The sequence below is a fragment of the Corapipo altera genome, unplaced genomic scaffold (assembly GCF_003945725.1).
Source record: "Corapipo altera isolate COAL_440 unplaced genomic scaffold, ASM394572v1 112, whole genome shotgun sequence".
Taxonomy (NCBI): Eukaryota; Metazoa; Chordata; class Aves; order Passeriformes; family Pipridae; genus Corapipo; species Corapipo altera.
Genome location: NW_020884899.1, coordinates 10,064,079 through 10,087,993, shown reverse-complemented (window position 1 = coordinate 10,087,993; position 23,915 = coordinate 10,064,079). Strand labels below are relative to the sequence as shown.

The 23,915-nt window shown below is 44.2% G+C and overlaps 1 protein-coding gene across 4 annotated transcripts; it reads right to left on the bottom strand.

The window, feature by feature from the left end:
• Positions 1 to 20: 20 nt before the first annotated feature.
• PRKAA2 (protein kinase AMP-activated catalytic subunit alpha 2) lies at positions 21 to 23,795 on the bottom strand. Of its 4 annotated transcripts, none has more exons than XR_003528640.1 (11): positions 23,667 to 23,795; positions 17,074 to 17,215; positions 15,079 to 15,172; positions 13,583 to 13,727; positions 12,630 to 12,717; positions 9,836 to 10,060; positions 8,010 to 8,514; positions 6,166 to 6,292; positions 5,651 to 5,924; positions 1,212 to 1,537; positions 21 to 1,059 (listed from the first exon to the last, which is right to left on the bottom strand). XR_003528640.1 is itself a non-coding variant. In XM_027649341.1 (10 exons), the coding sequence occupies exons 1-9, from the start codon at positions 23,758 to 23,760 to the stop codon at positions 5,686 to 5,688; spliced, it is 1,659 nt and encodes a 552-aa protein (XP_027505142.1). In that variant the 5' UTR covers positions 23,761 to 23,795; the 3' UTR covers positions 21 to 1,537; positions 5,651 to 5,685. The 4 variants fall into 4 exon arrangements, 2 of the variants coding, with proteins under 2 accessions (XP_027505142.1, XP_027505143.1); XR_003528641.1 differs by having other exon boundaries at positions 21 to 1,321; positions 1,436 to 1,537; XM_027649341.1 differs by having other exon boundaries at positions 21 to 1,537.
• Positions 23,796 to 23,915: the final 120 nt, after the last annotated feature.

The window sequence follows — 23,915 nt, the reverse complement described above, 5'->3', positions numbered from 1 at the left end:
AAATAAGTAAATTTTAAGGATTTGCTGCTTTTATCTCTTTTTATCTCTGAGTTTATTAAAGTGCAAATGTCAACCATGGAGACAGCTATCACATGCAGTGCAGTACACCAAGAAACACTTTCCACACCATAAATGGAAGGAAAAAGGCTTCGTTGTGATTATCTAATGCACAAAGGACAAAACTGAATCTAGGCTCTGGGCCCTTCCACAACAGCTACCCCCAGAAAGTACTAAAGCCATGAATCTGAAAACAAAACCTTCTCCAGTCTCTGAGTTGACAAAATAGAAGATACCAAGAAGGATGGACTAATTATAGAGCTCAAGGGTTTTTTTTCCCGAGTTTCATGTTAATGATATGTTTGAAGGGATGCTTATACTCAGAGCTTTTAAAAGTTCATTATTTTAACAAAAATATTCATAAATACATAATATTATAAATCATAAATACTCCTTAGAGTATGAATAAAAAAATTGCAGTGGACTAATACGGTTCATCTCTCTCATAGAGCTGAAGTTTGTTTGCCCAAAAGCTGGGCCATGCACACTACAATTATCCTGGGATTCAGTTTTGCTTTGTGCTCTAAAAGAAAAAAACCAAAACAAATGCATTGAGGTACAAAACACGTGAATATAACATGATACAAAACATGCTTTCAGCAACAAGAATAAATATTACTATGTCTACAGTATCTACTTCACAGCTTTTCCAAACTGTAAAAAAAACAAACAAACAACCCGAGATGAATCCTACAAATAAACTGTGATTTTTAAATTAAGGCAGCTTCAGCAGGAACTTCAAGGCTTTTGTTGAAAACAGATTTTTGTAACACCAAAAGTGTACTCATGCTTGCAGGCAGAGCTCTGATTTACAGTCCAGTTCTCCTATTTCGATGATCAAAACGAGCAAAGATCTGTGCATCGAATACCAGGTGTGCTCCCTGCAAAAGTCACTGCTCCGTCAACAGGTGTAATGTGGGAATTCTGAAAACCAGTTCATCTCTTGGGCATGGGAGTGAGGTATCTCTGGATGAATCATTAACTCCATGGCCGGGAGGCAAACTGGAAATTCAGAATTACAAGAAGCTGTTGCTTGTTTTATAAGTGAATGATGAAAAGGGAAGGGCTAAGGAAGCCAAAGGAAAGCACTAAATGGAAAGCCCATACCAATGCAACACCTTAAGAAAGGCTACTCTAGGAGGTACATCACATACCTGGAACAAAACCAGAGCCTAAAACTTTCTAGGAAAACACTGCAGGAGCTGGAGCAGGGATTTGTTTGGCTCATCCAGATGTATGATTCTTCTTCCCTCTCTCCTCTCAGCTAATAAAAGAGTGAAGCCAAATAATTGCACAACAAATGGTACTTCAAGTATTTAGAAACATGGCCTGCATGTCTCACTGGGGGGACTCTGCATGAGCTGGGGAAATTGTGCACCTCGTGAAAGAAAGCTGCGACTTCCAGCAGTCCTAATGTATGTTGAAGGCACGATTTCATGTCCTGCACACAGATCTCTCTTCCTTCTACAGGGGGTGCACACTGATGGTAAAGAGCAGTAAAATGAAAAGGAGTAGACAGAATGGTTATTTTGTTCGAAATTCATCTATTCCAACATGAATGCCATTATAATCACACACAAAAATGTATATAAAACAGATACTAACCAGCTGATTCATTTTTTTACAATACTGCCCATATATATAACCCTGTGCTTGTACACACCTTGTGAAATGCTTAAACTGGACACACAGCTGAAGATGCATTTCTAACCCGTTAAGAGAAAAAAAAATATCCTGCTGCCTTCACCTGCTCAGCTCCAACTCCCAAAAATAAACCTACCCCAAACCCCTTTAGCACCAGGGCTTTGGCTGGGGAGGGTGGAAAGGCAGGATACTCATGGCTCCCAATACCACCTCTCCTTCCATCCCCAGACGAGGCCATGTTGGGTCCAATGGGGTCAGCTAAGCTACTCATGGGCTTTACCTAAAAGAGGGTGTAAAAATAGCATCCCTTTTCTCCAGGTCTTCTTGCATGCTGGGATTAGTGTGTGTGATGGCAGGTGTCCAGGGCACACACCTACCCTGCTGGGTAAATAAAGCTGAGAGCCCAACGACAGGGATGCAACTTACATTTTATACATATATATACATTGTGCATACACATATGCATTCACATATATATATATGTATATATATGTGTGTATGCATATATATATTTTCCAATAAGAACAGTACAAGCTATTTCTGAACTAACTCATCCAGTAGCTGGAGGTTACTGCTGGAGCCTATCTGAACTCTATATCCTTTGCATTTTGTCTCTCTCCCTCTCAGGCTGAAGCAAGGTGTGGGTGAGCTTGTGGCTTGCAAAGCACAGCTGTCCAGTGGCTTCTGAAGAATTGCACTTGGATTAATTCAAGTTTTTGTAGTTCAAATAACATCTACCCTGCTTTTCCCGATGCTTGTGCACGTACCAGCATAACTCAAAAGAGCTGACCACAGTGTAACAGTGTAAAAGTTAAACTTTTCCTCTGGAAAATGTAACTGGAGGTCAGCAGCTTCTTTGCAGCTGGGGAATAGAAAACCTTATTTGAAGGTAAAATAAATAATAAAAAAAAAAAGTGAAAGTTCTCAGGAGTTTTTCAAAGTGCAGCACGGATTTGGGTAAGGCTGTAATGGACAGTTCAATGTCTTCTTTGAGGAGGTACTTCCATCAGTCCTACTCACTCTACTGCCTCTGATGAACTGAGCAGGAGGAAAGCTGCTTCATCTCTTTATGTCTCTCCATATGTAAAACTGAGTAACTCCTCCTCCCTTCCAGGCAGGACTGGTTTTGCAGATCCACATAGGAGTTAATGTTTGCATGGCTCTGAGAAGATGCCAAGTGCCACAAGGGCTAATTCTGCCACACAGAAATCCCATACGCCTCCAGGAAGCACATATTTCCTCCCAAGGGCATTTGCTGCTGTTTAATACTATTAGTTCTGCTGGGTAGAAAATCCCAGAGGACAAGAGTCAATTTAAAAAAAAGACATCTGTACATCTACCTGCTTCTGAACTCCATATTTTAACGCACCAGCCTCTTATCAAGGGAGCTGCAAGTGTTTCCGGGACAAGTAATTTGGCAAGATGCTCAGTTGGGAGTGAAGATTTAAAAAGCCTTTTACATTCCAAATACATTTTACTCATAACTGTTTCCCAGATGGAAATGAATGTCTGTCCCTACGGCCGCTAAGCTGCCCTCTCCTGCTCCTTTCCAAAGGGGCTTATCTCCAGCACCCAAAATCATTTAGGGCTGTTTGCTCTTGTCTCAGCATTGATCCTTGTGGGTCACTTCCAACTCAGAATATTCTGTGATCCAAAAGCTGTTAAAGGGCTGGGTGCTGCTCAGCTTTGGCCCTGGGGTGGGTATTTTTTTTTGCATGCAGAGTCTGGATTGTCCATCCTTGCCAGGTATGACCTGCTCACACCACAGCACTGGAGAAACATCATCTGACAGCCACCAGACACAGCACCAAAGCCATCCTCCACCCCTGAGTATTTATTTAATAATCATAATATACTAAAAGGTTCATTACAAAACCTAGGAGAACTACAAATATTTCCAGTATTTCTTTTAAAAATAAAACTGCTCTGCTGTGGGTTTATAATCCATCCACTGCTGGGTTGGATTTAATGTTCAAGAGCTCAACAGCAAAACTGATTTTTTTTTTTTGGAAGCTTTCTATTTTGTGTGACTTCTGGAAAAACTGGAGCTTTAAGTCACGTTAGTGAGAATCCAAGCACAATCTGTAACAAAAGTAAGGCAATTTTGTGTTTTTTTTTTTTAAAAAAAAGGGACTTCAAGTTGTAAATGTCCATTTAACTGCCAGTAGATGGCAAAAATATCCCATATTTGTCTTGATTACCTTAAATGATTAGTAAAAAAGGCTTAATGTGTTGTTTTCTTCCTTGCTTCTCATAGAAACTTGCAGAAAGTATAAATTAAAGTGCAACTGTACAAAAAAACCTAGAAAAAAACCTCAATGGGTCATAAGAAGCTATCACAAAGATGGATTAATTTTTTTTTCAAGTTGAATGACTGTATACCTGGGACCAGGAAAAGTTCTTTGCTTTGTTTCTTAAAACAGAACATAAAAAAACCCCTCAAACAAACATCAAAACCAAACCCTCCACCCAGGATTTTTTTGGCAAAGTTTTCATAAAGCATTTGTTCCTTGACTGATTAGACAATTATTTTGCAATCAAGTAAATGGAATTAAATACCACGGCAAAGCCAAGCAGATGCCAATGCTGCCCATTAGATTAAGCCTGTGTAATAAAAAATAATTCTTTTAAACAAAGAAGTCACACATGCTTTAGGGTTTACCCTTGAATAACAAGAATTTAACCTCAAAAATCCCAGTAGTTTGTTTTAAAAAAAAAAAATCCTATCGTTCAGATAGCCAGTAGTAAAGAAACAGTAAAACTCTGGATTTGGATGTCCCTGCCTTATCAGCAGAGTGGTGAAGGTCACAGTCCAGTGGGCAGCAGCAGGACAGGAGAGCCCTTAGGCATGAAAAGCAAGTCTCTGGCAGCACGAAGAGGTGAGCAGGGGAGGGCGGGAAGGCAGATTTGGCAGTGATTTTAGGGTGGTGACAGCAGGCAGAAGCTTCCTACAGAAAGGTGAGAGGTAAATGCTTTGGAGCCACACGATGCCGCCGGCTCTCGCCCGGCAGTGACAATCCCACCCTCGGGCGAAGTGTGGGCAAAGCACTGGGTTTTTGGGTGAGCGATTGGCATCCTGCCCTCCATTGGTGGCTCACCTGAACCCTGCTTGGGATTCAGCCCCTGGAGATGGTGGTGCAGCAGGGGGGAGTGAGGAGGTTGGATAGGGATGGAGATTAAGAGCTGGAAAAAAGGCAAGCTGCCTTCAGCTCCGAACGTGGTGAGCAGGTCAGTGCTGTCCGGAGCTCTCAGAGGAAACAAAGCACCTTAGGGACTCTCCTCTGCAAAGACTTGACATGTGGAGACTTCCCCATGGCACATTTGCAACAGGACCTTTGCACATCCCACTTTCCCTCCCCATCTTTAGAAGGCAGGGGGGAAAAAAGAGGGGAAGGTCATATTGCACTAGTGCAGAAATGTCTAAGTAGCTGCTACTTTTGGGAGAAAAGTGTTAGCAGAGGCTACATCCTGGTATGAACCTGCAGAGCTACTTTGTTATCCCTCAGCTCCATTTCAGGTAGCTCCTGGTCAATCCCTCTGACCTGGCCCAGCCCATCACGCCCCTGCTCTACACAGCAACATGGAAACTCTGACCTCCCTGAACATGGTCTACATTGCGGGAAGCTTGGCCATGGCTCCACTAACTCAGGATGAACCGGGGGGGGAGGCATCTTCCAAAAACTCAGTGATACATTTGCTACTTTACAGCCACGCCAACATTTCCCATTGGGTTCACTAGGGATAAAATAGGGGTATTGGATACATTTCACCAAGCATAAGGAGTGAAATGAAGTTATCTTAATTTCCTCAGTGCCTTGTTAGAGGGGAGCATGTTTTGGGTCTGGGCCTGGCTCCACAGGCTGTGGAGTGGTGAGGGGGCGGAGGAGGAACAACGAAGCAAAAGAAACAAGGGACAGACAAGTCAGACCAGATCCTCACAGTGCAATACCGTGTGCGGAGGGACCGGTGCCTCGCCAGCACCCATCAGCGAGCCAGGGCCATGATCAGGCTGGCGCACATCTCGAAGAAGTCCATGGTGTGGCTGCCCAGGCGTGGGGTCACCGAGGGGATGCTGCCAACGAAGGAGCCACTCAGGGAGCCCATCAGGGACTGGCACTCGGTGGATGCAGCGGCATCGATGCTCAGCCTTGGACGGTGCAAGCCGGCGGCAGAGCAGGAGCGCTGTGGTGTGGAAGAGCCTGACCTCTGCTCCATCACTTCGTCTGGAAAATCAAAAAAAAAAAAAGAAAAGAAAAAAAAGAAAAAGAAGTGGAATTAATTTGGCACCTGCATCGCTGGTTTGGTAAGGGACTACTAACAGTAGCAGAGACAAATGGATCAAAAGGGCTTTCGCTGACTTGAAACAGCTGCATAAGCACTTAAAAATGCAGAGAGTGGTTTTTAAACTTCCAGCCTTGCCGTTCTACGTGTTTCACATCTCCCACTGCACCGTTTCCTACTTACCATCGATGCTTTTGAAGTCCAGGAGATAGCTGCGGTTGTCCACCTGGTAGAGCTGCAGGCTCATCTTCACGTAATTGCCCGTCACCGGGTTCTTGCGGCGCACCCTCAGGTGGTAGGCATTCACCACCTGCAACGGGAAACCTGCTTTCAGGAGTAAGATTCGAGGCAGCAAGAAGAACATGTCTTTCCTTATTTTCTCTAAATACAAGCAAGACACATTCTGGGAAAAACAGTGTCTTCTAAGAAGAACAGTGCTGACAAAATTAAGTAAATGGCTTCATTTCCTATTTCCTCCTATCTTTAAAAATGATTTTAGGGCTCTGATTCACCAGCTGCTGGCAAAGAAAGCTGCTGTGACCCATCTGCCAGGCACCAAACTGAAGTTTGCTCCTCCCTCACCACTAGCCAGAGCCATATGAGCCAAAAAGTCCCCTCGTGGACCCACGTACAAGGACACTGTGCATGAAACCAGGGCGAGCTGGGCAGAGCGACCTCTCCCATCAGCGCAGCTAAATCCAGTGTTTGTGCATCAGCCTCAATCTGTGTATTTTCCCTTGTTGCTTCCCACCTCACAATCTGCTGCATCTCATTTACAATGAGATCTTTTCTCTGCACTATATTTATGAACCAACTGCGTGGATGGGAAAGGTATTCTGATGAAGAGTCACATCTGAAGTTATTCTTAGGCTGGGAAAGACTATTGTGAAACCTCCTCATACGAAATAATCTCCACTGCCTACATGAAGACGTTGGGCTGACTTAGTTTGTGCAGCTGTACCAGAAATATAGGAGATTTGTTCACTCTCTGTAACCATGCAGATAACAAATGTCTGGCTGGTGGACCTGGCAACAGTCCATCTCCTGGCTGGTGTAGTGAAATCAGGTTTCTGGGAGCTACTTGGCTTTAAAGATGTAATATTATCAAAAATAAGGAGGAGACAGGAGGCTACAGAGAAGCAGCACAGTGACATTCACACTGTATAAGGCTTGGGACCTGGAGCGAGGAGGGCAATTCCTCTGGTGATGAAGATCTGGGCTGAAATTCTCCTTACCTTGCTCCTGATGCTCGCACAAGGCTGCTGCAAAAGGCCCACAAGTCAGGAGAGCTCACCTCAGGGGCTGCACCAAGATTTAGGGAATCAGGCTCAGCAGCAGATATTCAGGGCTAACTCAGGGGTTTATTATTCCAACTTTGAAAAAGAGTATGACTAAACATGTAGCTCTGGAGAAATATCTAGAGTGAGTACTGTCAACTAAAACATCTGGGCTTAAATCAAGAAGCTGAGCCTCAAACTGAGGAAGCAGTAAGGGTCTGAAAGCACGTGTCCACAAGCACCACTCCATCTCCATTGAGGAAAAGACACAGTCAATGATAGAAATCCTGCCCCCAAGGCCCCCGCCCCTTATCTGTGTATCTTCAAGGAAGATGAATACTGTGCCATTTCAGCACACAGACTAAGGGGACCAGGCAGAAGTAATGAGAGTTCCTTTCCTCAGAAGCACTCAAGATGACCTCGCAAGGAATTAGCCACTAAAATTAGAAATGTGAACAGCTCCTCTTATCCCCACAGCTAAACGAGGCAGAATCATCTTTCCAGCCAAAGGCTTAGAGCACTCAGAAAGAAAACTCTTATTTCACGCCCTAAATAAACACCACAAGAACTGAAGCACAGTTGGCACCTTAATTCACTGTGTCTCTATTAACAAGAAATAGCAGGATGATTGCAAGGTGGGGGCATTTATTTGGAAACAGGTAAGGCTGTAACCACACTTATAAACCTCCCTGAGCAATTCAGATCATGAGAAAATGATGAAAAGTACCACAGAGCACCAGCACTTCCTACCTTCCATTCGAAGTCCAGCTGTTTCATAGCCCGGTACACCTCAGCCATAATGTCATAGGGTTTGCTCTGGCTGCGGATTCCCAGGTGCCACTTGGCCTTTTTGACAGTCAGGGGTTTTGGCTTCGTGGTGTTGAGGGCATCGAGAGGACACCGCGCCTTGGGGCTGTCCGCTATCAACGGTGGCATCCGCTCGGGGTGCGGCTTCACCCCAGGAGGGATGTGCATGGCACTGTCATCCATGAAGGAGCCGGTGGGGGGGCTGGAGGCAAGGTAGAACTCGCTGGCCTGGTTCATGATCCTCCTGTTGTCGATGACAAGGTGATAAGCCACTGCCAACTGGTCCTGAGGGTCACCGCTGTACAGGCTGTTCATCACCTCCGACTCCGTGCACTCAAACTTCTCACACACTTCCCGAACCGCGTCATCATCGATGACGGTGGCATCGTAAGAAGGGTCCTCCGGGAACAGGTAACTGGGCAGCTCCTCCTTAAACCACTCATGTTCCCTGGGGAATACAGAGAAGAGCCACCATGAGCTCTGTGTGAGGCAACCACTGCCACCAGTCCCTCACTGGCTCTAGCCAAGATCTATCCTCAGCTGCTGACTGGGGAGCTCAACCCAGCCCTGCACAGTCCCCCCAGTACTGGAACAGCAATGACACTCTGCTCACTGGGCTCTGAAGTACGACCTCTGCACTTCTGAGATTCTCACACTTTTGGATTCCCATGGGTCTGATAGAGATACAGAGCATCAAAGCTATCCAGGTACCCATTTCCCACCGATTTACAGTGAAGTCAATGATAATTAAGTGTCTAAAAGCCATGCAGTGCCTTGTCGGTATGTTCTATGTATCAACAGTAATCTCACCATATGTGCTGCTCCTTTAACATGTAATTAAATCCTCTAGTTTTAAGGCATTAAGAAATAAAAAAAGGGCAGTTCACATGGTTTTACTTGAAAGGGAAAATTAAGGCCATCCATTGAAAATGCATTAAAAACCTAAGAACGCCTGAAAGTCGTAGAAACATTTATGTTAAGCTTAGCACACCAGCTAAATGTAATGATTACTATAAATTTCATAAAATGTGTATCAGGCTCCGGTTTTACAAAATGTTTCCAAAATGGCTCAGACTATGAGAATTTTGAAGTGCTACTAGCAGCCATGAACTTTTAATGATCTCTACAGACAAAAACATCTCCTTAAGAACCCAACTGTTTCCTTTACCTGGAATTTCCACAGTGATGCATTGCGCTCATTGACTAAATAAAAAAAACTATACTGTATTTAAAGATGAACTATTTGCTTACATGTTAAATTATACCCAATATTTATAGATTAAGTTAGTAATTCTTCTGCTTTTTCTCCTTTTTTATTGGATAGACAGTAAGTACAATGATTACCCTCTTATTCTGAACTACCTAAGAAGGAGGTGGTCTTGAAATAAAATAATGAAAAATGGCTGGTGGATATTAAGTTCTTAGGATTATTCCACGCTATAGCTGGTTTTGCTAAGTGATATTAAGGGATTTGAGGCTATTTTATATAGAAATATATATATATATATATATATATATAAAAAATATATATAAATTCATCACCCTGTTCATCACCCACTGCCAGCCAGCAGCACCCAACTCTCCAGCATCACAGAAGGGTGCAGGACTGCTCCTTGAATCACTTGGGACAAAAACCACCTGGATTAGCTGACTACTCCTGTAAACCACCTGGTCCACGTGCCAGCAGGTGACCCCCAGGACAGTCACCATCCCCTGCCATTGGAGCCCCCCCAAAGGCAGCCAGCCCACCCCAGCCCATCTGAGCTGACCTGATGTCCTTGATAGTTGCTCGCTTGAGGGGGTCAACCTGCAGCATGTGCATGAGGAGAGTGGCAACGGAGCGGTTGAGGTATTCAGGGATGTAAAACACACCTCCCCGGATCTTCTTGAAGAGGGTGGGGACGTGCTCATCGTCGAAAGGCAGAGTGCCACAGAGAAGGGCATAGAGGATAACACCACAGCTCCAGATGTCCACCTCTGGGCCAGCATACAGCCTGCACAAGGGCAAGGGCAGGAGAAACTTGTTACCTCCCATCCTCTCCTTAGTTAGGGTGCAGATCCCACTGAGTGAGCTAGGGACCCCCTGCCAGCTCCACCAGGGACAGAGCTGCAGCACATCCTGGGGCTGCTCATGTGGTTCCTCCCGACCAAACCTGCCTAAGCAAAAATTACTCAGGGAAATGACATGGCAGAGCTGGCATTGGCTGTCCACACTTCTCTGGACAGCCACGTACACCCCTGCCTCTCCAAAAAGCCAAACCCTACATTTCTAAGAGCTCTGCCAGGCTCTTTGCTCCTTTGCTCCAAGGGCTCAGACAGAAATTTCTGTCCATTCAGCAAGGCAGATCAAAGAGCAACAGATACTCTGTCTCTGAGTGTTTATTTTTGGTGGAAGTTTGTGTGCTGGTATGCAAGTGCTCCTGCTTCCGACAAGCTGCTAATGTGCTCCCTGGCATCACCAAGTAGGGACACCCCAAATATGCAGGATTTGCTGCTGTTTGTTCAATTTGCTTATTTCTTTTTGCTACAACTAATGCTTTTTCAGAGATTTTGAGAGGCAGTGCTTACCCTTGGGCTGTGAAACCCTACCAAAATACAGAAGTTGAAATGGAAATACAGAAGTCTCTTCATGAAACCTCAGCATCCTGCACCTGCTCCTCCTGAAAAGCATTACTGAAGATACAACAGCATAGTAAAAGCATTGGTCATTGGTCAACCATAAGCAAACCATCAATTAAAGCATTGGTCAACCATTTTCTGAACACCCCCAAAACAGCAGGTCTTCTTGTCCAAGGGTGAGACTTTCCCCGCCAGGGACAGTAGTAAAGTAATTTTGGAAAGGCAGACCATTAGCTAGATGCCCCCTCAGTCCTACCTCCATGACTCATTCCCATAGATCAGAAGCCTGATTCTTTTGCTGATAACTGCACTGCCTGAACAGTCTTTTGGACTTTTAGACCGAAATGAGATGCACTTTAATGACTCTGAAACCTGAGCTGTCATGCTCTACTGTTTTGTGCACTACAAGAAAAGGCAGCAGGAGCCAGGACGCAGCTCCCCCCTGCCCCACACACCCACCAGCAAGGTAGGAAGAGTGGATCATGCCTTTCCCACCCAAATGCAGCTCTCACATGCTGCTATACCTCTGAGAAGAGGGTATCTTGGCACATCAGCCAGGAGTGTGAAACTTGGGCATCCCTGATACTGATCCCACTGTAAGTAGGACCAATGTGGGAGGGATGCAGCTGCAGCCAATGAAAAAGTCCAACATGTAGGCTTGGTTTTGATTTTCTTTCTTACTTTTGTTGTTATTAAGCTGTATTGCCTGTAACTGTGGAATGATCAGGCTCTGCACACAGGAACTAAATCTTTCTTGCTAATCTGCTGTGTGCCTTGTCTCCTACACAAACTGAAAAATGTGTCTGGCCTTTATTGAAAAGGATATGGAAATACTATTAATATTTTTTGGCATCCCAGTAGAGTTTCTGGCTTTGTCCCCCTCTTGACAATGAGGATTTACTTGATTTCACACATAAAGCTGTAGTCACAACAGGTTTTTGGATGCTAGTCTAATTCCTATGATATTCTGCCAACACTTGCAGTGGTGTAAACAGGGATAAAATAACCATAATCACAGCAAACACACTCTGAACAAAATGTTGTATTTAAAAGCTATGATTATAGGCAAAAGGAACACTGAATTAGGAAAAGTAATGCTCATGTAAAGGGTACTTCAAAGATACGGGGTAAACAATGAGATGGGCAGTTTGAAGGACCACACAGAGAACTGAAAATTTGAAAATCTGTATTTGCAATCCTTGCTACGCTATTACAGAGAGAATTGGGGAAATATGTATATTCTATGTAATTTCTATTCCTGACAATAAAATATAGGAGGTAACATTTCTGTATCAACATGTAAACGTCCAATTCAACCTTGTGGAGTGCATTCAACACTCCATGTGCTGTACAGATGTTGCACGCTGAGAGATGCAACCACAATGGAGGTTTGTCAATTCAATTCATCAGTTCAAAACAAAGCTCCAGTGGTTGAACCTACTGCCAGGACCAAAACCCTAGCTTAAGGAACCAGAAGACAAGTATTTTCAACGCAAGAGTTTCAACAGCGTTGGGAAGTGATTAAAGATCTTCCTGGTTCTTCTGTTAGTGAATGGTTTTCCTCATTAACACTGTGTTTTATATCACAGGTGGGCAGGAGAGGAGGGGGGTGGCCTGGAAAAGCCTTACCATCTGGAACCTCTGTATCTGCATCCAAAGAGTAATTTTCACCCTCTTTAATTAATATAAACAGTCAACATCTGGTATTAATAATCCCTCCAAAGTAAACACTTTTAGCAAAACATGGTTTGCTATTACAGTTATTGAGAAATAAAACAACCAAAAAACCTTTCAGATCTTTGCCTGTATATTCAACCAAACATAAAACACAGGTTGGAAGGACTCAGCTGCTTTTACTAAATTTGCAAAGCTGTTTTCAATGCCAAGAACAAATACGAAGTCCATGTGCTTACATAGGCTCTGATTAGAAATGGAATGTCCTACCTGCCAGAGATTACTTCAGGGGCTGCATAATTTGGGGAACCACAGCTGGTGCGTAGAAATTCGCCATCTGACATCATGTTGGACAATCCTAAAAACAAGATGTTTATTACATACTGATGTTTGATCTGAAGGTCCAGGTACAGAGGACTCCTGGTGCACAGAGGAGGAGAGGTATAGCAAGCAGAGGGGAAAATTTGGAGGGGAACTGTTGACATAATTTAGATAGACTCCTTCAAGCTGGTTTGCATATTATTATTATTATCATCATCATCATCATTATTGTCATTATTGTTTTTTTCCCATCCAACCAAGGAATATTCAATCCAGGCTAATTTTGCTTCTCTAAGCTGCAAATACCAGAACACAGAGGAAAAGAGACATAATTCATCCCAGAGCAGTCACTTTATACGGGAATTAGGTGGAGTTGTGAAATGAGTAAATCTTCAGAAGGATTTATCACTGCTAGAAAGGACTCACCAGGACAGAGCTGGTAGCCTGGGTATTTTAATGGATTTTAATCAGTAATGCCACTTAAAGACTCCTGTTACTGCTCGTTGTAAAATGAAGTGAGGCCAAGAGCACGTGGCCAAATGTACTGAGAACATGCATGAAAATAAACACACACAGCCAGCTCACCCTGGATTAACTGCACAGAGTCTGTCTTAAACATAAATTAGCTAAATCTTTATGTTAGGTGATTTTACTAAAATATAGCAAAGATTTACAAATTACTTGGCTGCTCCACTCTGAGTGCCAGTACAGAAGCAGCCTACAATAAGTAATCCCTGCCTTTGCAAAAAGGCCAGCGTTTATAACTGTGGGCTTTTCAGGTAGAGCAACTGGTGTTGGTTAGGGAAGCAGGCTCTGGATTTTGTAAGGAGCGCTACACCGACACGCTCCAGCAAGCACCGCGGGGCTGGCTGAGCTCCTGGAATGCTGCTGGGGTCACATACCAAAATCAGCTATCTTTGCATTCATGTGTGCGTCCAGCAGCACGTTCTCTGGTTTCAGGTCTCGGTGGACAACCATGTGTCTGTGGCAGTAATCCACCGCCGAGAGAATCTGCTGGAAAAGGCGTCGAGCTTCTGCCTCTTCAACCTGCAGGCACAAAGAGAAACAGCCCTGAAGGTTGGTCTGCCTGCAGAGCTGGCAGGAGAAGGTTTGACTTAGCAAGGAGCCAAAACGTTCCAGGGTGCAGAGAGAAAATCACAGCGTGCCTGTGACCAGAAGCAGCAAATAAAGCAGATTTCTCACCCTTGGATTTTATAGTGTGTTAGTGTTTGTAAAAGATACAGCCCAGAGATGAAACGTGAAACTTCAGTCTAGGGGAGCTATCAGGAAGAACTTAAAGGTGGCGCCTATTAGACAATGGCCTGCAGATCCAGACTGGACAAAACACCACAGAGGATGTTGCTGGGAGCAATTCGTCATGGACAGATGGCTTTGGAAGCAAGAGCTGAAGGTGGAATATTGTGACAATTTTAGTTAGCTATATAGCTAGATAAGCTATGAAGTTGTATGAGCTGTATTAGGGAAATTATATTTTAAATGACTGATTATTTTTACTGACGAATTCTGAAAGAATCCCTTCATGAAAAAATGAGTTTCTGAACGGAAAAGTTCAGAAAGGAACCAAATTAGTAACTGAAAAGATCTAGGTTTGTAAAATGTGTGAGGAATCAGAACTGTACATACAAAAGCAGTAGAGTCAGCTCCATCGACCGCTGCACTGATCTAAACCAATCTGTTGTAAATGTATTGATTTTCTAGCACAGAGAGGAAATGTGTGATGGGCTGATCCTGCACCTGAAGCCTTATTCTGGATGTCCATTTCAGCCCATTTTTATCTCCTTGCCCTGCAACTGCTCCCTGCCTACAAGGATGTCCATGGAGCAGACACCAGTGATTTTCTTTATAACCACAATATCGCATTTCATGGGCTTAACCTACACCTTGGGTGATTTATACTCAGTTGCATTACTGGCATTTGAAAATGTTGTTCAGATAAGCCACATCCTTAAAAAGTCTTCAAAGAACCTGACATGGAGCCAAGGGGGGCTCTGAGACAGATGAATGACTGGGGTGGAGACCACACTGAGTGGTCTTCCTCTCCAATGCCTTAAATTTGCTGCTGAACCGTGGGAGTTTTGACAGGCAATCCATAGCTAAAAATTACAAAAATAAGCAAGTTTTCCAAATTTTCACTAAGCAACATGTTACCTTGGATATTTTGGTTTGAGTATGGAAATACACCAGACAATGTTGCAAAAAATCACACACAACTTTAGTGTGAGCCGGGTACGAGACACTCCAGATGGGATTGCTATGAAGCAACTTCTATTTTGGGCCTTAACCTTAGCTGTGTTCCCCTTAGCAGTAGTTTTGCTTCTAAACACCATCCCCTTCCCACCCACACAAGTGTTCAGGCTGACATGGTACTGACACTTACACGTCCGTGCTTACAGATGTAATCAAATAATTCCCCACCAGATACATATTCCATGACCATGAAGAAGTCTGTTGGTGTGCTGATAACCTGGTACCTTCAAAAACACAAGTGGATTTAGAAAAAAAAATAATTAAGAACAGGGAAAGGCTTCTAAACAGATTATTAATTTTACATCAACACTTAGAATAAGCATTTATTTGGATCTTACCTTTCTAATTGTTTTCCATTTCTAAAAAGCCATCTCTTATTTCCAATATAATCTTTCACTTGTCTGTGAATGGACCTCTTTTAAAAACCTATGATTTCCCTTCAACCTTTTCAATAATCCTCTGAACTCTCTGCTAGGTAATCTTACCACATTTAGGACTGTCCTGACTTTCAAATTTCCATTTTGGGTAAGATTTGCATCAACAGCTTTAGAAACAAAGGCTTGGTTAGCTGAGGGCAGAGAGAGGGTACACCTGGTTTCCCTCATATCAAGGATAAAGAAGAACTCTAGGGAGTCTCTTTTGGACAGGTACAGAAACAAAGATCAGATCTCCAAAAAGTTATTTTTCAAATATAAATTCCTCTATATTCTAGAATGGGGAAAAAACCCCACAAGTATCACCTTTGAATTGCAAATTTAATCTCCATTTTCATTCAAAATTATCCCTGAGCGTTGCAAGGGCATTTCAGTGTCCCAGCTGGAATAAACTGCCAGTGATCAGCTGAGGTCAATACAGCCCCAGGAATTCATAGCAGCACCAGCTGAGACCTCCCTCTCTTTTCTTTCAGATTCATTGTTTTATTGTTGGCTTTTTTTTTTTTTTGCAAATGAATTTCATGATTTTTTACAGCTGGGTTGTAATTTGAAACAAAAAGATTTCAAACAATTTTCAGAAGTCAGCAAGGGAACATGTGATAGTTCCACAAAGATCAATAGCATCAATCTCATTTTTCTGAAGGCATCTAAGTTACTGTTAATTGCCCAAGTATTTCTTTTATACACATTTTAAAAGTTATTGAAAGAGGAGGTTTATGTACCACAGTCTCCTCCTCACCTCTTTTCTTTATCACTGTATTCCATGATTGCAATGTGTACCAGAGGAAGTATTGAAATTGCCAAATGGGTTTAATTTTTAGGTTTTAATACTTTGATGAATGTGCGAACAGGACTTAACTTGCAGGATGCTGGATACACAGCTGAGGAGTCTTGCTGGCTTTTTCATGAAATAATACCAATCTGTTCTCCAGTAAATCCATGGAACTGTGAAGTTACTCTAAAGTCAACAGTTGCTGCATGGTTAGTTATTTAACTGTAGAGAGAATTTGTTTTCCCTTGCTTCTAAGTCCCAGGTATTTGCTGTATCTCATGCCAGTTTTAAGGCTGACCTAAATGTCAACTTATCCTTAGAGTTACCATTCAACAGCTTTCTTTTATAGAAATGCCAAAGATATTATCAAGTGCCTCATTAATGTGGACTGGCTGCACAAACTAGGGATTGAGAAGGAATCCCAGAGCTGGAATGCAGGTGCTGATTTACAACTTAAAACTCAGGTTGATCAAAGTGGCAACTTCGAAAACTTATGTCTGAATAATAAATTTTAAAAAAATGTTCTTTTAAGCTCTGGATAATCAGTCCATTAAAACATAAATCCTATTGACTGGAGGCCAAGGCTTCACTCTGTGAGCCTGACCGTGCTGCAATTCATGGAATCATAGAATGGTTTGGTTTGGAAGGGACATTAAAGACCATCTAGTTCCAACCCCCCTGCCATGGGCAGGGCACTTTCCACTAGACCAGGTTTTTAAAACACTGTCCAACCTGGCCTTGAACACTTCCAGGGATGGGGCAGCCACAGCTTCTCTGGGCAACCTGTGCCAGTGCATGTTCCAACAAGCAAAAACTTGACAAAATACATTTTTTACTACTCTAAGCCATCTCCTGAAATGAAGCCAACTGCATATGAGAGGCCTTTGCAGACAGAGGACTAAGCTGAAAGGGTACTTACAGTTTGATAATGTGAGGGTGCCGGAAGAGTTTAAGGTTTTGAATTTCTCGTTTGATCTTCCCAACCACATCCAGGCTGCGGATTTTCTGTCTGTTCAGTATTTTTACTGCTACTTTGTGCCCAGTCAGCTGGTGTTCACCAACTATTAGAAAGAGAGCATTGCAAAGTCACTAAACAGTGAAGCAAGACTCATGCCAGCAGTTTAGCACACTGTGATTTATAAGCAAAGAGCCACTCCTGAAGGGAAAAAAGCAAAAGATGAGGGCGTAAAATATTTTAAAACTGTGTTTTGTCTCTTCACTCCATGTTTTCCCAGTGGAGTCATAGAATACAGAATAGAAGGGACTTATCTGCCAAAAACACTCCAGTAAATAAAACAGAGTGAGTTACTGGAGGAGGTCATACCCTGAGCTAATTTGCAAGGATTTATAGCATGTAAAAGCTAGATTAATCAGAAACAGATATATTTAAAAGGCAGAGGAGAATCTCCACTGTCACACTGACTGACTAAATCCCTAATAAACCCAGTCTTAAAACTAGACCATCATACTTCTTTTTAAAAAAATTATATAGGGATTTTCCCTGCCCAAAATAGGACTGCAGGATTTGCATTACTAAAATGAATTTCTATTTATACTTCCTCGAGCGTGCTCCTTGGTTTGATGACAAGCTGCAGGAACGCTGCTGGACTGCAGGAGCAAATTCTGCATTTAGGAAAGATGTAAACTTCAATATGGGGTTTTATAAAATGCACTTAGTTCACTGAGATGCTGATGCTTATCTACTGTGTTCAGGGACAAACCATAACCACAAACTGGGAGCAGCACCACTGTCACTGGGGGAATTGTAATTAATAATGTGAAATGACTTCAGCATGTGATCCATTTGTTATCAGACTACACAAAAAAATAAAAAGCCCCTAGGAAGGAAGATTTATATTGAAGTTAAGAGCAGAAACTGCTTGAAAAGTGTCAATTGGATGTTTACATCTAAAAAAGGTTCTTTGTCCATGAGCTACCCCTGCTCAGTATTTTCTAATGTGATATTAATATGGTGACATATGGATGGTTTCCTCAAGGCTGTGCAGAAAACCTGCTTACAGTAAATATTTGTGCTCTCTAATCATGAACGTTACCCTTCCAGTAATAACATAGAGCTCAAGAAGTTAATTAGCATGAGCAAACCTTGTTATTACATTATTAGAGCCTGTAATTTTGGAAGCTCTAATGACCTGATCAGAAGCAAACGGTGTGAGAAGGGCAGGGCGGCAGCGCCGGCACCGCTCAGGGCACACCAGGTCACTATTATTAGCCACCAGATAAGACCTGCCAGAGATTCTTTCCTCAGTAAGAGCATCCTAAAAATAAAACACTTTACTGCCCTTGAAAATTAAAGCACCACTTTGCATGTCCATTTTATTCCTCGTAATACTTAAAACTACTAGATGAAATGAAAATAAACTCAGCTTTGCAGTATAGATGCAATTTAGGGATTAGCCGAGGGTTGGAGGAGACAGATAATTCCTCTTGTGCAGTGCAAGAAGAGGGCTGTAAATAGTCCAAGGAGGCATTTTCCCTGGTGTATCCTCAGGGAGAAGAGAGCAGGGCAGTGCTGGGGTTGTCCCCATGGCAGGGAGGCTCTGCTGGAGCAAAGGTGGGCACAATAGCACATGTGCAAGGGGTACAAAACCATGCTCATGGGGGCTTGCAGGGGGCTGGGATACAGCCTCTTCATTCCCTGCAAGCAATTCTCTGAAAGTTGTGCCAAGAGTAGTCTTATAAAGGGCACTGATCTCTCTTTGCCAAGGCTGTCAGGGTATATGCACAGTATATGTTACACTGAGGAGGCTGGGGAAGCATGATGGAAAGCTGCAAGACAACTTCAGCACGACATCTTCGAGATCAAGTCTTTTCCCAGTAGTATTTCATTAGGTCAACTATAGCTTTCTTTCCTGAGAGCACAAAAAAAACTACTTTGAAAGCTGCCCCTGATTAATTCAGCTCCATTAAAGAATTATAACACACTAAGCCATTAGCTGGGAAACTGAGGAACAGCAAAGCAAAGAGGTTTATTGCCGAACAAGGACAAAACCCCTGATTTCTGCCACCCTTTGTTTCAGGACAACCCTTTCTGGCCTTACTTCAGCATATGCTTTGAAAAATTTGTATTATACACTTGAGGAAAAAAAAAAATTCCCATGCCTGGAATGAATAATTACTGTTTTTAATACTATTGCCAAACAGTTCATCCCCTTTCCATCCGTGACAAACAATGTGTAACTCCGCGAAGGTTTGCTAGCACAAACACATTAATAATTAAAAATAAACAGTCTATTTTGTAATCCATCTTTTGCTTACAGTAAGCATTAGATACAGAGATATTATTGTTTCTGTCCCCAGTGACTTGTTAAGCCTCCTTGAACGCGGAGAGAAGAGAGACAAAGAGAAAACAAAACTTCCTATGTGGTGGGAGACTTTTAAGCCTTTGAGGTCTCTCTGGCTGCAGCCTGTAGTTGCAAGAATTTTGACATGGGCAGGAAGGACAATCTTCTCTCTGCTCACAAAGTCACTGTCTCACCCCATACACTGGAGCACACTGGTGGGATGATCTGGTCCCACTCAGAAGTGGCAGGTCCCATGTTTCCCACAGGCGTGGAAGAGGATGCTTGTGCAGCTCCTCTGGGTTTCTCTTCTCACCCCAAGGGTGGGCAATGGTGGCCTTGGTTGGTGTTGAAGAAGCCTCCTCCCTCCCTCTCACTTCCTCCTCGGATTAAAAGCCCAGTGGGAGGAGGGAGGGCTAAGCAGCAGCATTAGACAGGGGATTGACCATGTCTTGTCTTTTAGTGACAGGGACTCAGGTAAGCTCCACCAGAGCTTAAAACTAGCAACTAGGACTCTGCTGGGGTGAGCAGGGGAGATGGATTCAACACTGAGATGAGGAGCAGCAAAAAAATCAAACAGCCATAAGGGTCAGGTGGCAATACTGACCCTAAACTCCAAAATACAGCACCAAACAGGACACAGTGTGAGTGTCCTTGTCTGCTACCCATCTGCTCACACGTGTGACTGTGTGACAAGAACACTTCAGCATAAGATGCTCTTACAAAGGGGAGAGGTATAATAGAATTAGTTTTGAAGAGAAGACTCTTCTCATTTACTTAGTCTCATAAGAGAAAAAACGAGGAAGAATAGTGATTATAGTACCATAAGCATAGATAACAATTAAAAGCCCTTGACAGCATGTTTCTTTACAGCATGTTTTTTAACTTTTGCAAATGCTTCAGGGGAATGTAAAAGTTTATGAAGGGGAGAGAAAACTCCTTTCCTATCAGCTGCGCTGGCCCTTATCTCAGCCCAAAGTTAAAAACGAAATCCATCCAAACCATATATTTAGCAAAGCTGTATTAATTCTGTCCCAGTGCCACTTGCTCATATGTTATACCACCCTTCCTTTCCCTTTCCTTTATTTGCTCAGTCTCCTTTAGTTTATCATTCCTCTGACACAAGGTTTGTCCTTCAGCAGCAACGCTACAGTGCCTGGAAAAACAGGATCTGATCCCAACTGAAGGCCACAGAGGTGTAATCATAACAAACATAAACATAACCCAAGCAATGCCAGTCCTTGAGGGACCACAAACTGGTCACCTCGGTGGCAAATAAGTGTGGGTGAGAAACCACCAAGGTCCCCGGGGATGTCATGCATGGCACCACGTGGAAAAATATTTGGGTTACTTCACCGGATTTTGACTGAAGCTCTCCAAGCTGCATCCACTGTGAACCTCATTGTGTGATGGCTGTGGTCAGGGGAGAGCTTCTGGGGACCAGAAGGGTGGAACGTATCCATGACAAACACAGTTTGTCTAATCTTTTCTTACCAACACTTCCTTTCTTACCAACACAACCTTTCTTGCCACCTCCTTCCTTCAATGCTTTGCTAAACTCAACATCCAGGATCTTCTCCACAGTTCTATTTCTGCAAATTAATCTTACCTTTGGCCTGGAGGACAGGGAAAATAACTATACTTGGCAAAATCCTGTGTAATAATGTTGATCCTTGGCATGAGACCTATCCATTCACCACATCAGCTCCTGACATGTTCCTCTCTTCTAACAGATGCTCTGTCCTCAGCACCATTTCCAGCTGGAATGTCAGTATTGTCACCAAAATCTTGCTCTCATCTGCCAACCTATTTACTCCTTTCCATGCCTTGTGTGGGCTTTCTGTAAATGGGATCAAGAAACTGAATGGGCTGAAAGCAAATAGTTTCTTGCAGTGTTCAGCTAGTTTTTAGGAGGATCAGTTCCCTGATGACCCAGACAGTGCTGAGCCAGAAGAAACATCCCAACAGGGGGCAGGGACCTTTGCTGTCACATCTCTGGTTTCTAATGGCTCAAAGTCACTGTTCAGCTCCAGCCATAAACTCAAGTTCTGGTTAGTAGCCAATGTCACTAAACCCTTCCTAAAAAAATTGCCTTTTTTTTTATTTCCTTAATAACAGTAATCCTTAAAAATAGTAAATTATGATTCATTAACCTTGAGGAGTAAGGCAGGAAAAAAGTGCCTCAAACAAAAGCTTGTGCAAGGCAGAGTTTGAAGAAAACACATCAGCAACAAGAAATGTCACTGATGGCACTGCCTTCTTTCTGAAAAAGCAATTATTATACACAACACACACAACACTTGAATCAATCAAGCAAAACTCTCTTTACTTTTCTCATGTGAATATAGGTTTTTCTAAAGCTCATTTAAATTAAAATGCTACATTTCTGTATAAATAGGAGATTTCATTTCTTCATCTCAGTTTCCAATCTCAAGTACAAATTTCACCTGTCTGCTGTAGGTAAAACATGAAGGAAAAAATATGTAAAGGATACTACTCATCTATAAAGGATTTTGAGCTAAGAAATCTCTTTTATGTTATTTGACATGTTTCTTTGGAAACCGTCAGTTTTTAACAAAGTTGGGCCACAGGTGGGGTGAAGAGTATTTGTGCTAGTTAAGGAAAAAAAGTCTTGTTGGTGAGCTTAATTTGGTCTGCCTTTGGAGCACTTTTTGAGGTCTGCTAGTATAGATTTAAATGGTCCTTACTGTTAGAAGTATTTATTCCAATAATTCTTTAGTCAGTAAATTTGTGGTTTGGGATTAAACTGAGCAATATATTTTTAGGGCCCTGATTAATGGTCACAGGTGGATTTAACTCCAGTGGTTGTGGTGGCTTCCTTCCTCTGCTGTCAGTTTTGGTTTATTTTAAAACTCCAGTCACTGAGTGCGGGCACATCACCCCTTCACCCAGCCACATCCCAACAGGGTAGGGGACACTGAGTGGGGCAGCTGCTCCCCCAGCTCAAGCTAAACCCATTTCATACTGAGAAAGACAGCTATCCATTACTGTTTAGACAGTTGTTCTTTTGTTTTGCTTTTTTTTTAATATCTCAATTAAAAAATAAAATTTTAATGTAATGGCAGAACTCACACGAGAAAGAAATACGAATATTCGCAAACCTTACAGTCAGATAAAGCAAAACTGGTACCTTCAAGATGTGAGCTGGCTGCTCTGGTATGACTGACCAAGGAATTCTGGTGTGGAGCCACAACCCAACATCCCTCCATCCTACCATACTGGAATGGTTTGGGTTAGAGGGGACCTTAAAGATCATCTCATTCCAACCCCCCTGCCATGGGCAGGGACACCTTCCACTTGACCAGGTTGCTCAAGGCTTTATCCAATCTGGCCTTGAACACCTCCAGGGATGGGGCATCCACAACTTCTCTGGGCAACCTGTGCCAGTGCCTTACCGCCTTCATAGTCGAGAATTCCTTTCCAATATCCCATCTAATCCTGCTCTCTGTCAACGTGAAGCCATTCCCCCTTGTCCCGTCACTGCACACCCTGTCAGAAGTCCCTCTCCAGCTCTCTTGCAATCCCTTTAGGCACTGAAAGGTGCTCTAACGTCTCCGGGAGCCTTCTCTTCTCCAGGCTGAACAACCCGAACTTTGTCCTCCCTGCCCGGCCCGACCCGACCCCTCCATCCCCGCCCGCTGCCGGAGGCGCTCCCAGCCTGCCGGGGCGCCGCTCTCTCCCCGGGGCGATGCTCGGAGCGGCGGCAGCACAAACCCCTTTCGCTCCCGGCTCCTCACGCCCACCCGAAGCACCTGCCGTCCCCTGGAAAGAGAAGGCGCACCGAGAACCGCGGCCCCGGGTCCGAGGGGCAGGATGCCGGCAGTGCCCGGTGTGCGGTCCAGCCTTCCCATCACCACCCTCCCAGAGCGGGAGCAAAGTTTTGGTGGGTCGTGCTCGCAGCACCGGCGGCTGTCACAGCCCGTGCTACCGAGGGGCAAGGGCTGCATCTCCCACCACCCCCGTCATCCCCACCCCGGGAAGCGGCCCCCTCCCAGCCCGTGACCCCCGCGGAGGCTCCGCCAGCCGCTCGCCCCCCGCCGCCCCCCGGGGATGCTGCGCGGCCCCGGCGCGGCGGGGGAGCCGCCGAGGGGAGGGGAGGGCAGGGGATGCGGGCGCGGAGGCCGCGGGAGCGGGAAGAAGGGAGGCGGGAGGCGGCGGCGAGGGGGCCCCGCCCGCGGCCGCGGTACTCAGCTCTTGACTTTGCCGAAGGTGCCGACCCCCAGCGTGTCCCCCAGCACGTAGTGGCCGATCTTCACCCGCCCATCGTGCTTCTGCTTCTCGGCCATGTTCGCCCCCCGCCGCCGGACCACAATGCACAGGGCGGACCGGCGCGGCTCGGCGGGCGGGAGCGGCGGGAGCGGCGGGGCGGGGAGCGCCGGGCACGGCCCGGAGCGCGGGGCGGGGAGGGGCGCGCCCGCCGCCCGGGCCAGGTGGGAAGGGG

Bases quoted from the DNA above. Each gene is read 5' to 3' on its own strand.
- PRKAA2 (XM_027649341.1), bottom strand. From the start codon at position 23,760: ATGGCCGAGAAGCAGAAGCACGATGGGCGGGTGAAGATCGGCCACTAC. The intron at 15,173-17,073 runs GTAAGTACCCTT...GTGTTTTTGAAG, and splicing joins CACCCTCACATTATCAAACT to GTACCAGGTTATCAGCACAC. The intron at 13,728-15,078 runs GTAAGTGTCAGT...TTGTGCCTGCAG, and splicing joins ACATCTGTAAGCACGGACGT to GTTGAAGAGGCAGAAGCTCG.